The sequence below is a fragment of the Scardinius erythrophthalmus genome, assembly GCF_964197995.2.
Source record: "Scardinius erythrophthalmus genome assembly, chromosome: 5".
In the NCBI taxonomy this organism is placed as follows: domain Eukaryota; kingdom Metazoa; phylum Chordata; class Actinopteri; order Cypriniformes; family Leuciscidae; genus Scardinius; species Scardinius erythrophthalmus.
In genome coordinates, this window is record NC_138225.1 from 6,922,279 (window position 1) to 6,938,155 (window position 15,877).

At 37.1% G+C, this 15,877-nt stretch overlaps 1 protein-coding gene across 8 annotated transcripts in view; it reads right to left on the reverse strand.

Moving 5' to 3' along the window:
- Positions 1–299: 299 nt before the first annotated feature.
- Positions 300–15,877, reverse strand: part of gak (cyclin G associated kinase) — a 44,019-nt gene continuing 28,441 nt past the window's right edge. For 2 of the 8 annotated variants that reach the window (XM_081364630.1, XM_081364628.1), the window contains 9 exons: positions 14,448–14,612; positions 11,727–12,140; positions 10,788–10,922; positions 9,978–10,118; positions 7,996–8,082; positions 7,653–7,913; positions 4,133–4,281; positions 3,861–4,037; positions 300–2,222 (listed from right to left, as the gene is read on the reverse strand). In XM_081364630.1, coding sequence (XP_081220756.1) covers positions 2,121–2,222; positions 3,861–4,037; positions 4,133–4,281; positions 7,653–7,913; positions 7,996–8,082; positions 9,978–10,118; positions 10,788–10,922; positions 11,727–12,140; positions 14,448–14,612 — 1,631 coding nt within the window. In that variant the 3' untranslated portion in view covers positions 300–2,120. Of the gene's footprint in view, positions 2,223–3,860; positions 4,038–4,132; positions 4,300–7,652; positions 7,914–7,995; positions 8,083–9,977; positions 10,119–10,787; positions 10,923–11,726; positions 12,141–14,447; positions 14,613–15,877 lie in introns of all 8 variants that reach the window. The other 6 variants (XM_081364629.1, XM_081364635.1, XM_081364634.1 and 3 more) reach the window with 4 other exon arrangements.

Consider the following 15,877-nt stretch of genomic DNA (forward strand, 5'->3'; position numbering starts at 1 on the left):
CTGCGCGAACCTGAGACCACACTGTGTACTAGATCTGCATACTTTAAAATCAATGGCAAATGTTTAAACTGATCAACTGAGGTAAATATATATTGAAATATAATTCATGCATTTAGACAACGTGCATGATGTGCACAATTCTGCATACATTCAACTGTATTAATGAATTACATAACGTATTGCCATTCCATTCTCTTACAGGAATTTAACTTGTGTAAATACTTACATTTGGGTATCATTAGGTGACATACAGACTAATGCTTAAAATAAATAAAATAAAAGACAATCTAAACCCAAAACCATGATTATGGTTTATTGGTCAAAAGAAAATGAAGACAAAAATATCTTTTAAGACCGTGGTGTTATGATTTTGTTCTCCATTGCAGGAGGCATCTGGTGAGAAACAGTAGTTTTACATCCAAAAGGAAAGCTGAGAAAGAAAACTGTGACATTATTAAAAAAAAATATATTCACTCTCCACCAAAATACAGCAGCATTGTTTATTTTCTCACATATTCTTATTCTTACCCATAAGCATAAGGACATTTATTTAGACTGAACAAAGTCATTCATTTAATTCAGAACCTATTAAATATAACCAGTAGAGATTTTGAACAGAAATGCCACACTCCAGTTTGAAACATTTATGACCATTTATGACTTTGGTGGAGGGTGAATAAGTTGAAACCTTTCCAAAAATCACACAAAACGAACTGACAATCTGAATCTGAACCAGCCCATCAGTCCTCTTAACAGCAGCCGCACATAAACCCAGTAACAGATGGAAGGATTCGGTTTTGTTCAGTCCGACTGTCGTACATGGAGAATCTCAAAAAGTCCCGGTCTAAATGATAGAGCATTTTCTTCCAGTCCTCGATTTTTCTATAACAAAAATATTGGAAGCTATATTTATAAAAACAACACTAATTAATTTCCACCCTAACATCATTGTCTAATAAGTTGTATCAGATTATTATTATTATTATTTTTTTTTTTTTACATTTGGATATGGGTACATCTGAATTTGGCCTGATGACCCGAGGGATTGGTGCGAACTTTCTAGTGTCATTATTAAGAGGATGTGGAAACATCAAATAAAATATTGTGAAGACTTGCTAACACATTGAAAATAGGATAATAGTACAAGGAATACAAAAAAAAAAAAAAAGACAATTACATTCCAAATTGCCAGCAATAATCTTAAAAAGCACATTCATATTAGTAGATGCTTTGGAATGATTTTAGTTTTGCAAAATGCTCAGCTTGTTTCATCGTTTACAATAAATTTGATATTTTAGTCCTTTTTATATCCATCCATTAGCCATGTACAGCTCTCAAAACAATAAATAAGACAGACATTTCTGATTGGTCCTTGTTGAGATATATATATAAAAAAAAAACAATGTATGGAGAGCTCAGAGGTTTTGTTGAAGGTCACTGGAATACCTGCAGAAAATGAGCCCTGAACCTACAAATACACAAACGACACCTCCCAACGAGGCGCCTGGAGAGAAGTAACACTTGAGATCAGTGAAAACATGATGAAACTGCAGTGAAAGTGATGAAAAGTCCAACAGAGACGTCAAAACCTCTGCTTTCGCTTCACATGAACACGATCCACCCTCACACACACACACACACACACACACACACACACACACGAGTCGAGTGAATATTTACATCAGTAATTGACAAACCACACTGATTGAAAAACAAAAAGGTGAAAACAAAAGAATGACAAAAGTGTGATGCATAGAATGGCATAAAATAGATCAGCGATAATCATGTCTGTCTTCATCCCAGAAACCATCAGTTTTCAAGCTCTTTTGAAGTGCAAGACAGACTGTAGTCTCAGGTGTGTGTGTGTGTGTTAGTGTGTTTGCCAAAAGGATGCTAGCACGGTCCCCTTTTGAAGGAGGAGAAATCCAACGCTACAGGTTTCACTCGGGAGAGTGTGTGGTGGTTCAGGAAGAGATCTGTCCGTTCCTCAAATATAAGAGGTCTGTTTTCTTCCTGTGATTGATCTGTTCCACTGCCAGCCTCTCTCTCAGCGTGTGTGTGTGTGTGTGTGGGGGGAGAGAGAGCGCTGTGCCTGTAGGGGAGACGCTCACTGAGCGCGTTCAGAACAGGGCTTTGGATCCATGGTTCTCAAACTCGGACCAGGCGTCGCTCAGCTCCATGAAGATCATTTTAGCGTACTGCTCGTACGGCTGACCTGTGGCCTGAACACCGGAGAGAGAGAGAGAGAATCAAATCAAGTAAGAATCAAATCAAAATGGACCCTATTTATTTTCTTAATGCAGATAACTGGATTTATAGTGAACGATTAATCCTTTAAAACATTTTTTTTACCTTCATAATTGTTAATCAAAATAAGCAACTTTAAACTGCTTCCAGTCAACAGATTAAGAGTAAAACTCGAAATATGCCGAATAAAACTATTATAAGTTAAACTGTTAATTCAGATTTGTATTACTGTTAATGATTAAAAATATATTGCTTAGTATATGAATTATAATTAACAGTGCTTTCATTATTATTTTCTTGACCAAAAACATAAAACACTTGACAAATGGTCATGTCTGAAATGAAAACAAAACTTTTATTATTATTAATTATTGTATTATTATATTGTTTAACACTACAATCAACACATTTCTTTAATTATTGTTTTCTTGACAAAAATAATCATATCTAAAATTAAATGAAAATAATACTTGATTCATATAAATGTATATTTTTATTACTGTCAAAAATGTTAATCCATACAAATTACTTATTCATATATTGCTTAATAATAATCATTAAAATATTGCTTAAAAACAAATAATTTCTTTCTTTATTAGTTCACCCACACATAATATCAGAACAAATGGCATAAATACATAAACAAATAATTAAAATGTATCCATACATGCAATAAATAAAACATTTAAATTGAAGGGGACACTTAATATTCAGAAATGTTATTGATATGACTGCACTGACACTATTGGATGAGAACTGAACTGAGCTGAACGACTTTTTGGGACTTCAGCTTATTCACCGTATCCCCCAGAGTTAGATAAGTCCACACATGCCCTTCTCATCTCCGTACGTGCCGTAACTCTGTCTGACGCACCCACCGCTAGCCTAGCTTAGCACAAAGACTGGAGGTAAACGGCTCCAGCTAGCATACTGCTCCCAATAAGTGACAAAATAACGCCAACATTTTCCTATTTACATGTTGTGATTTGTATAGTCACAGCGTGAACAAATAACAAGGTCACATGAGAAGGCGAAGCACTGCTACTTAGGCAGAGTGATTAGCGCAACACCTGAAAAGCACCGTCAACTTGACTTCCGTCAACAAAACCAAGGTGACTAGCTAGTAGCGAGCAAATCACTCCACAGTGCTTCGCCTTCTGAGAATATAGTTCCCAGTATGTGTACAGTTAGATGATGGCTGTGTCTCATGTGACCTTGTTATTTGTACACACTGTGACTATACAAATCACAACATGTAAATAGGAAAATGTTGGCGTTATTTTGTCACTTACTGGGAGTAGTATGCTAGCTGGAGCCGTTTACCTCCACTCTTTGTGCTAAGCTAGGCTAGCGGTGGGTGCGTCAGACAGAGTTACGGCACGTACGGAGATGAGAAGGGTATGTATGGACTTATCAAACTCTGGGGGATACGGTGAATAAGATAAAGTCCCAAAAAGTTGTCGTGTTCCTTTAAAAAGATTTTCTCCGCCCGTATAGCCTTATCTGTGTCAGCATATTTTTTTGTTCAGAGACCCAGTTTATACGTTTTGATGAAAAAAATTAAACACATTCTCATGCTTTTTGAACATTGCTGTGATGTAAATATCTCATACCTTGTCTGGGTGCACAACAAGCACAGCCTTCCTGTAGACCCTCTTCACCTGGTCAGGTGTGACTAGATCCGCCATGTTGACGGGCCTCCAGCGGGTTTCTCCTTCCCACAGGACTGTGTGCAGTGTGGAGAGCAGAGCCCTGATGTTACGCTCCTTCCCCTCGATCCAATCTAAGATCTAACATACAAACATCATCATCATCATCATCAAGCCCAAAGCACATCCACCAGGAAGTATGTTCTTGAGAAACTGTGCTAAACGCTCATCTGTACCTGAAGTTTGAGAGGGTCCATGTCTTTAGACAGCTCCTGCTTCCTCATCTCAGCAATAGTTCTGGGCGTCTTCCTGTCAGGTTTGGAGCCAAAACCTTGTGTGGACAGAAGATCCTCAAAGTCGTCTTCTTTCACTTTGGGCTTCGGACCTAAAGGACAGAAACAATCTGTACAACAAAAGCAGACAATAACAACCACAACACATTTATGAAATGTATTAGTGCATCATAAACGCACCAAATCGCCCATGACAATTATAGCTCATGTCACTCTATGCATGAAACGCTCTCGCTGCATCCGAAATCACGTTCTCTCGGAGTATCATCATGATCTATATAAGAAGCTCTTTCATAAAGCCGCCTCTCAAGCAGCTCTCAAGGGGAGCGTGCCTATGTTCCCACATCCCTATGTTCCCACAGCCTTATGTTCCATCATTTCCAAGGTTTTTTTTTCTTTCCAAAATTAGGCCCTGTGTTCCCACATTTCCTTTATCATCATTTTGCATCAGATTTTATCCCCATTTCTCCCAATTTGGTAGTCACTTACACTAACCCTAACCTTTTGGTGACTTGGCACTTCCTGCTTAACTAAGTTCGGGGGACGGGGTTAAATGAGAGAACATAGGACTGTGGGAACATATGGTTGCGGGAACATAGGGCTGTGGAAACATAGGGCCTAATTTTCAAAATGTTCAGTAAAAAAAAATATCTTAGAAATGTGGGAACATAGGGCTGTGGGAACATAGGGCTGACCCCCTCTCAAGTACAAACTTGACTTCTTTTTCATGGCTTATTGCGCTTAAACGGTCAAATACATACAAAATTATGTCAAAATGGCAAAAAGTATTCAGGAACATACAGTCAGTTTTGGAATGTAACTGGTTAGAGAAAACACTTGTTGTGTAACAGTGTATTGGATCCGTGCGCACGCTCTTAAAGTGACAGCAGCCTCATAAACCTTCTGCAAAAGACAGAGAAAATCACTCGCTGCTCTGAGTAACTTTTAACTTTAATTGTAAGCATTAATCTGTATGAAATGAAAACTATCCATTGTTATTTTACATTTAGATTACTTTCATTTCTGTGGTATTTTTTTTTCCTGAATGTACTGTTAGACCCACCTGAAAAACTTAAAGCCATGTTTATTTTATCAGCCTCTTTATTTTTATTGTATTTATTTGTGCTATTGTTTGCAATTTCTTTATTTGTTCTTCTTTTATTACTTACTGTTTACTTTTTTTATGTATATATAGCTCAACGATTCAAATTAAATCTTCCTGTGTACATTTACTTAAAGGCACAATATGTAACTTTTTTTGCTTTAAAAATAGCAAAAATCACTATATCTATGTTATATATTTTTTTTACTTGTGTACTTACATTATCCCGACTGTTTCCAACAACTTTCAAACCAGGAGAAATTTGTAATTTAATTCGAGAAACGTCCCGTTTCTTTATTTCCGTTTTGTCGCCGCCAATGCCGTCATATCCGCGTTGTCCCTGGTTTCCGCTCGTGCTGCCATGGCAACCAGAGCTATGAACCAGAGCCGTCTGATATGAACCAAAGCGACTGACGCGGACAACTTTGTAGTTCGCAATGTCTATTTGCACGCTGTTGTTGTTTCGTTCAAACATTACGGACCATGGCAAGCAGACTTTGGATAAAAAAAGGAGAACTAAAACGAGAATCAATATCAGCGCAGTGTTTTTGAGATGCCTAGAGCTCCCATAGACAGTATATAAACGAGAGCTCCACGTCCGAGACTTCGACCGCTCCTACATGTACTTTATTAAACTGGTGAGCACATTTACATAAAACTAATCAAATGTTTTATAGTTCAACAATGATAAAATGTCAGAATATGATCTGTATGTTATTCTAATGTTGATCTTGTTTATTGCTAGTCTCATACAGACAAACTAACACATACATTTCAACACATTTAAATGCAGTTTAGTGTGATAGTGTAATGTTAGACCAAGTGAAACAGCGCTGCGTTACCTCACAAGTTTCATTTGTCTAATAAACTGACCTGTGAGTAGTATATCTGCGTGTAGTTCGGTAGAATGAAATGTCCATATTCCTTTTATATCCGCGGGACTCGCGTCGCGTGTGGAGCTGATAGCTGTCTCTTAGCAATCCTGAACTGCTTCATATCACAGTCATGATAAAAGCATCGATGTATTCAGTCATCCATAAACATTATTAGATCGGTCGGCTTGACGTTGATGACAAGATCCATAATTCTTAGCAAATGTTGCGTCATCAATCTACGCCTTTGTTATTGTAAATAGGTTAGCGACCGCTAGTGGCGAAAAATGCCATACTGTACGTTTAAGACATCAACCACAGTGTTTTGTGAATATTCTCCAAAAATGTGTGTGTGTGTTTAGGCTCGTATCCGAAGTCCATTAGCTTCTCGACATTCGGCTCTGACTTGAGAACGCACACAGAACGCCTAATCAAAATTTTGGCCTAAAAGCCAAAATCGAAAATCAATTACGGCAGCAAAATCACAAACTGGACTTTGAGTGCGGTCCAAAGCAGCGAGAAGGCAAGCTTTCTGCAAATAACAAGGTGATGTAGCTCAAGAGCCTGATATACTTCAAGTGAAATCGAAGAATAAACTGTGGTTTGCCATCATTTTGAGCAAAATCACACCAATTTTTTTGGAAAAGTTCGCTCTAGCTGGTAAATACCTTCAAACTACCATTGCTCTGTGGCGATTATGTAATAGATAGGTGTGGCTCTGAGGCTCCGCCTTCTTTGACGTGGAAATCTTTTCCAGTTCATTATTCTGGTTCAGTCCGTCAAGGTCAGACACCCACAAGTAAAAACACTGGAGAGCTGCTTTATAGTAGAAACTGAGGTTGTTATTCTAATTGAAAGCGACACCATTTTATGATCTGTTATGATCAGATGCTTTCTCACCGCTGTCACAGAAACAACCAACATCGTATTTACATAAAGAGTTCACAGGCAAATTTGTTTTATGTATTTCCCTGGCGTCGAAATCAGGCACATATAAATGTCAGGAAACACGATTCCTGGTAGCATGTAAATATCCATGGATCACTGGATCTTTGGTAAGTTGTAAGGAACACTATCAATCTAACCTTTAGTTTAGACTGATTATCATTTGTTTTACTCGCATTTTCGGGTCATGCAGCAGCTCTTTTGCTACTCAGTATGGCTGAGGGTGCGTGTTCCTGCGGTAAAGAGATGTCAGTGCATACCCTATACCACTGCTAAGGCGTTTCAAACTTCTTTTTATCCCTAAGCGAAGAACAAAAAATAACTTCCTAATGAGTATATCGGGGCCTTAAGTCACGGAAATAATGGCAGGACTACAAACGAGGCGTTTCAGGCATTCACATCTTTTGCCATGGACTTTGTAACTTTGTAGAAACATGCACAGACAGCTGTATTACACAAGATCAAATATTCTTTGCTCAAACAATTATTAGAAATGGCATAATTTCAAATTTGCAACTTTCATGCTTTTGTTCAGAAGCCTTACCAAAGGACGGCCCACGGATCCCCCTCTCTTCTCGGCCACCGATCACACTGAAGCTGGGGACGTAGTTTGGTTTAGCGGGTTGGGGAACAGGTTTGGAGGGCTGGGTTTGCTGCCTGGATGCTGAGTTTAGAGGCATCCAGGGTTTGTTCGGGCCAGATGAGGGCCGGGGGTTCTGCTGCCACTGCTGACTTGAGTTCTTTGGGCCACCAGCAGAGGGCGCCGCTTTATAACCTGGACCAGAGAAACCAGTGCTGGACGAGCCTAAACACAAATCAGTGTTAGTTACATGATATGAGTGACATATGACAAACACAACACTGACATTTAATACAGAAAAACATACCAGGTAGTGTTGAGGGCAGGTTGCCCAGGTCTGCGAAGGGGTCAAAGCTCTGAGATTTGGCCTTGGAGAAAGAGGAGAGTCCTGAGGCTGCACAAAGAAAGATGGGTTCAAAAATAAACTTTTTAAACACTTTATGGGCTGCTATGACTGGATTATGAGTATTCTAACAACTAACCAGAAAATCGAATTAGCTGATTGACCGGTAAACATAGGAAGTGTTTGACTGTATGAACAAGGTTATTGTTACATTTAATGGTAACACTTTACAGTAAGGTTTCATTTGTTAAAATTCTTTAAATACATTAGTTAACATGAACTAACAATGAAATCTATTTCTATTATCTAGCATTTATTCATCTTAATGTTAATCTCAATTTTAACCCGGTGTTTTTGAAAAAAGTTGCCAGCCACCGACAGCATTTTTGATAATTTTCACAAAAATGTCATGGCCCCCAGAATATTTTGTTGTATATCTGAACATGCAATAAATATATCAAAGTGCTTGAAAAAAAAAAAAAAAAATCTAGCTTGCATTCTTTTTTTATCAACACTTGATAAAAAAAAAATCAACATTTTGAGCAAAAAGCTGAGACAAACAAGTTTTTGTCAAAGGCTACATTCAGTTTGGATTCAGAACGATGATTAAATCATACAGTAAGTGAATGTAGAATTAATGAGCTCAATGGAGACTTTGTCATGGCTTTTCCCTGTGCATTACTTTTTTCTGTTTTTGTGGATTTTAACTCTTTCCCTGCCAGGGTTTTTTAAAACATTGCCAGCCACCGCCAGCATTTTCCATCATATTCACACAATTGTCATGGCCCCCAGAACATTATGTTGAATGAATATATGAACATGCAATATATAAAAACAAAAAAAGAACATAGCCTCTGCTTTTTATTCTAGCTTCATGCATTCTTTTTTTTTTTTTTTTAATCAACACTTGAATGTGGGCAAGTTTCATAAAAAAAAAAAAAAAATAAAATAAAAAAAAGCAACATTTTGAGCAAAAAGCATAAAAACACACACGTGTGGATCGGATTCAGATCGATGATCAAAACACAGATGGAGTAGATCGAGTCTATCAACACCCCAAAGCGTCACAGTCCTATAGCTTATCCTGGGTCAACATTTCATTGGTAACATTAGGCAGTTTTGATTTATATGCTGTTTAATGCTGATGATCATATTTTACATATGCATCTGCTTACATATGATATCGCTTGTTTCTGCTTCTTCACAAGTCTTTTGAGCAGGAGATTCCGTATTATTTCAGAAGACGCGTAATAGCGCCCCCTACCGTATAACAGTTACAACACGGAAAGCAGGAAATTTCCGTCAATGGCGGGGAAACATTGTTTCAAATGACGGAAAATGGCAATGGTGGGGAAAGAGTCAAAGATCAAAAGTTATTACTGTTACCAATACCAACATGAACAAGTCAATTTTTTATTAACTCACATAGACAAAGTTTAATAAATGCAGTAAAATATATTTGTTAGTTAAAGTCTCCATGAAATCAAACTAGAAAATGTATATTTTTCATGGAATATTGCAGTGTTTATTATAAATGCTTTATCTGTCAACATGTTTATTTAAAAAAAATTCATATGCCCTCGTAATCTTTTATCAAAATAACGAACAACTCTTCTCTGATGACACGTTTACTGGCGTGAGGGCGGGACAACCTGTCACTCACATGAGATCCACCAATAGCAAACCACAACCATCCAATCAACCACCCCATGAGCAAAGTCAAGTCCCTACATCATTCGAGAAGCTGTTTTACTCGGATATACATCAATAGGGAAGAAAAAACAATAGGCAACTTCCGTTTCATGCTGATATTATTGTTAGTTAATGCATTAACTAAAGTTAACAAACTAGTCTGCTGTAAAGCGTTACCAACTTAACCAAGTAACTGTTCTGACTGATTTAAGGTCTGGTTATCTGAATGAAAGAATGATTGAATGTTTGACTACCACTCATAGTAGGTTTGCTGGCAGCGGTGGTCATGTTAATAGTCGTGCTGGTTCCACCTGTGGTCCAGTTGTCCCACCCACCTAACAGGTCAGGCTGACTCGCTGATGATGTCATCTTCGGAGTCTCGCTTGCTAACTTATCTGGCAAAATATTTTATAAATATTAATTTTATGAAATATTTTATGAAAGACACTTTCAGACACCCTGACATTTACTTTAAAAACACCAAAGAACTTAAACTAATGTTTATTTATACTTAAAATAGTAAAAAAAGAAAGAAAAAAGATCAGCTTTAAAAGGGATAGTTCACCCAAAAATGTATTTATTTTTGGGTGAACTATCCCTTTTAACTCAAAACAAACATTGCTCTTAATAACCACAACTTTTTTGTCCTTTTTTAAAATAATAAAACAATGATTTGGTAACACTTTACAATAAGGCCTCATTTGTTAACATTATTTAATGTATTATCTAACATGAACTAACCGTGAGCAATACAAATGTTACTGTATTTATTCATCTTTGTTAATTAATAAAAATCCAGCTGTTGTTCATTGTTTGTTCATGTTAGTTCACAGTGCACTAACTAATGTTAACAAATACAAACATTTGATTTTAATAATGTATTAGTAAATGTTGAAATTAATAGTAACTAAGATTAATAAATGCTGTAGAAGTATTGTTCATTTTTAGTTCATGTTAACTAAAGTAATTAGCTAATGTTAACTAATGAAACCTTATTGTAAAGTGGTACCAATGATTTATTAGTACAGTACTTTGATTCATTTGTAAGTCGGAGCAGAACTCACTGAGGTTAAAGAGGCTGGAGTTGGATGCAGGAGGCGGAGCTTTGAACCCACTACTTCCACTGTCTGACCCCAAGAGGTCACCAAACAGATCTGACCCTGAAGATGCTGACCCCACACCAAAGGGGTCAAAGAAGTCTACAGAAAGAAAAATGAAAAAATTAAACAAATATTTTTAACATTATTAATATTAATAATTAAAATATCAAAGAACATGTCTGGGTGATATTTACCCAAACATCAAAATATTTTATTTTATTTTATTTTGCATTAAAGAAAAGAGCTAATTTTGGTCAAATTATTTTTATTTATTTTTAAATTAAATTAGTGTTCAGTGGATCTGCTATTTTCATTATAATCATTGATGATTCTCATTTTTGTAATACAATGAAAATAATACTATGGCAATATTTCATCATTATCTATAATAATTGTTCTAATATTTCATCATTTTCATCATTAATATTCATCATTATCTACAATTAAATTAAATGTAATTTAAATAAATGTAATTAAATTTAATGCTGATGTTGTTGCTTTTTCCCATCCTGTATGTATAATAAGAAAACAAATAAATTACAAATAAAAAAAAATTAATCAGCATAATACATAAAAGACTAGGTACAAATTCATACAATTTTATAAAAATGTATAAATACAATCTATACACTTTTTATCATTACAGTAATGAGAATTTGAGAGGAAAATGAATCAATTAGCTGTCAGGAAAATTTTTCATAATGCCAAAAATAATATTGTTCCTAAAACAGGCTTCATTTTCTTTAACCAAAATATACATTTCTTTAGATTTTTGACTTTCATCTTTAATCTTTATTATCTACATTTATTATTATAGGTGAATCATGCCTTCCAGGAGTCAAACTTGCAATCTTTTGGTACTGAACACTCTTTTTAAACACTCTTGCAGGAAATCTCTTCTACCTTTATTAGCCGTTGGTGCCGGTTGGCTGGACGTGTTGGGGAAGAACAGATCTTCTCCTGTACCTTCTCCGATCAGGTCATCTGTGGTAGCTGGAGGCGCAGCGTTGGATGGAGGGGCGAACAGATCGTTTAGTAAATCACTGTTACTAGCAGAACTTTTCAAACCCGTCACCACAGAAATGTTCTCGGCCGAAAGACAGGGGTCAGAGTTCAGGCCGAGCAGGTCCTCTGTGTCGGGCTGGGGGTCAGGCGGTGTGGTTGTGAAATCCGCCTCGAAGAGCGGTTCACTGGTGTCACGTGACAGAGTCCCATCAATGGGGGCGGAGTAAGACACTGACTCCTCCTCCGAGCCGCCACTCAAGTCCTCCTGGTCATCCAATTGGCTGTCAGAGCGATCGAACTGCTGACTGCCATCTGCAAATACACCAGAATACAGTACATAAACAGTCCATGGAACATGCCACTTCCGTTAGTTTGTCGGTTAAACGTATGGAAGTAAAATAATGTCAGATGTTTTTGAAATAAAAAAGCCTGTTGAATTTCACTACTTGAAAAAATAGGCATTGCATTAACCATGCTTGCATTTTAATACATTGTATTTTTAGGGCTTGCATTTTTATGGGCTGAAATTCAACATGGTTGAATATTTAAGCTGTGAATATTTCAATTAAAAACATTTCATATTTCACTTCCAAAATATTCAAACTGTTTAAAAATACAACCTATAATATTCAACAGGCAATTTTCGGTCCATTTTATTTCGCTTTGCAAATTCGCTTCCACAAATTCAGTGGTTCAAATTCGACAGGAAATTCAACATTGACATCCAGGAACTGCAGGAAAAGCAATAGATTGCCGAGCATACTCTCCATCTGCTGTTAGTCAACCTCACCAGCAGGGGGTTCAAGCGCGTGTTGTTGACGAAGACCAGCAACAGTTAGAGCAAGCCATTCATTTATAAAACTCATTTACAGCAATGTAAGTGTATTTGTGATTATTATGACGGCGGTTTTATGTTAAATTCAGTGTTTTCATGGTTACTTTTCCTGTGTAGCCTACATGCATCTTTCTCTACCGTGAACGAGATTATAATGTTATTCCCCGATGCGGATGTACAGATCCAATGTTACATTTTTGAGGTTGACATATATTTCTCTTGGTTGTTTAGTTGCCTTAACTTTATATTGCGCCGATGTGCTGCATGCAGGCTATTAGGGTTTCCCTCAATACTTCAGGATTCCCCTGCTGAACATATAAAACGCTTAGAGTAGCTTAATGGACTAATTACAGTGATATAAAAGACCAAACTCGCAGGCAAGCAGATGGACTCAGAATAACGCGCAAAGCTTAATGCTGAGCGTTTCCCAGTGATAGACTGGCTCAAAGTTGGCTTGACGCATAGACGGTTTGACGTTGGATATTCGCACATTTAGGGACCGTCTCTAAAGTGCATACGACTTTGGTATACACGTTTCTAACTTCGATAGCATTTGAATAGAACGACTTACAGTCATAACCAACTGTAAAGTGTTCATGTAGTGTCAGACATAATGCGCACCCTTTGGATTTTTTATATTTATTCAAATAAATATAAGTTTGCTACTGAAGTTAGAAACGTGTATGCCAATGTTTTATGCAACTTTAGAGACGGTCCCTAAATGTGCGAATGTCCAATGTCAAGCCAATTTTATATTTAGTCATTTAGCAGACGCTTTTATCCAAAGCGATAGCCTACAGCCTACTTCCCAAATAAGTTGCGAGTTTGGTCTTTTATATCACTGTATTAGTCCATTAAGCTACGTTAAGCGTTTTGTCCCAACGGAAGGGGAATCCTTGAGTATGAGGTATTGAGGGAAACCGTTCATAGAGAAAGCTGATAACATGTAGGCTACACAGGGAAAGTAACAATGAAGTTATTGAATGAAACATAAACACAGCTTTTGTGTGTTTATCATCTTTTCCACATATATACTGACACAGATAATCATTTTCATTTTATGAATGAATTGCTTGCTCTAACTTGCTGGTCTTCGTCAACAACACGCGCTTGAACCCCCTGCTGGTGAGGTTGACTAACAGCAGATGGAGAGTATGCTCGGCAATCTACTGCTTTTCCTGCAGCTCCTGGATGTCAATGTTGAATTTACTGTCGAATTTGAACCACTGAATTTGTGGAAGCGAATTTGCAAAGCGAAATAAAATGGACCGAAAATTGCCTGTTGAATATTATAGGTTGTATTTTTAAACAGTTTGAATATTTTGGAAGTGAAATATGAAAGGTGAATATGGATTATTGAATTTTTAATAATGAAAATGTGTTTGAAATGTTTTTAATTGAAATATTCACAGCTTAAATATTCAACCATGTTGAATTTCAGCCCATAAAAATGCAAGCCCTAAAAATACAATGCATCAGAATGCAAGCATGGTTAATGCAATGCCTATTTTTTCAAGTAGTGAAATTCAACAGGCTTTTTTATTTCAAAAACATTTGACATTATTTTACTTCCATATAAACGGTCAAATTGCAATTGAGTAAATTGCAATCAAGGATTTTTTAAAATAGAGTATTTAATCAAGGAATCATGACATCCCTAATTTTAACATTTAAAAAGTTACATACTTCCCCTTTAATGTGCAGAGGCAGCAAACAATCAGGGGGGAAATGTGTATGGATTTTGTGTTCTTATTAACTAAACGTGTTATAAATGTGCTGTATACCTTCCCAGTCAAGCATCTGGAAGAAGCTGTTGGCGTTGGTGTCAGTGCTTTGAGGAGAAGGGGAATCTGGTTCGGTCTGTGGCCCTTCAGGCGAATGCTCCGGCTGAGGAGGTTCAGAGGCGTAGCAGGCTGTTGAACCAGGCTGACGTGGAAGCTCTGGTTTACCTGATCAACCGAAAAGAGTAAGAAAAAAAAAATCAAGGTTAAAACTAATATGAAAAGTATAACATCATAATGCAGACGAAAAAACAAGAATGCAGGGTATCTGAGAGCTGTAAGTCCCACTGAAGTTCCTTGAAGTGTTATTCAGTGTTGATGTAATTTCCACTGAAACAGGAAGACCCTGTAGAACTGTTACTACAGCAAAACAGTGATCATCATCATGCTGAGGAAGTGCAGTTTGAAAAATGAGTCATTTATGTTGCTGCATTGCACTGGTGTCTCTTTTTCTAATGCCGAGTCTGTCTAACCGTATCTCCTCTATATCCCTTTAAAATACAACATTCTTGGTAGAAACCAAAAAGGTCCGATATGTTTTGTGGTCTGTGCCGACTCACGCATATGATCCGTTCTGTGCTGTCGTGTCTCTGGACCAGAGCTCAGTGTGTGTGCGCTGCAGCGGTTCACGTGACACTGATGCAAAACCAGACTTCATTCGTCTGAATCGTTCCCTATCCCCTATAGAGTGCACTATGTGCCATTCACCATGTAGAAAATAGTAAATGTGTAAACAAGTGAACAATTTTAGCCGCAGCGTCTATTTATAATGTGGACACTTTAGATTCTAAAGAGCATTTGATTGGACAGAAAATCTGGTGTAGGTGTATCCAACATACTGATACACACATTCTTTCTCAACTGTGCACATTTATTTAAGACTGTTACGTGAATACTCTCACAAAAGGCATTTTGACATATATGTGAAGTCGATTAGCTTATCCGTGTTCGGCTCTGACTCGAGCGTGCACACAGAACGCCTCCTGGGGAACAGTGTCTCTTTTGAGGCTTAATATGCTTTTAACAGCACAGTTCAATATCAAACACGTCCCGCAGTTGAGCAACAGTACACTGTATTTTACCACACTCACTTATTTGGGTGATTTAGATGTTAAGTTTGGGCTTTTAGGGAGGAACGAAAGCACACCGCTGTGAAGGAAAGGAAGGTGCGCTGGACAGAATGCAGCAGCGGAACGATAATCGTTTTACCTCGATAACCTTGTTTTCATAATCATTGGAAGCCAAAATCGAAAATCAATTACGATTAATCACACAGCACTAGTTTACTGTGTATCCAAAATAGCAATAATATCCAGAAAAAAAAGATTTTATGCATAATACGGTACGTTTAATTATAATCCCGAACTATATCAGGACTCTTATTTTGAAATGTCTATGTTTTACTACTTCCAGCTGCTCATTCAAATAGACGA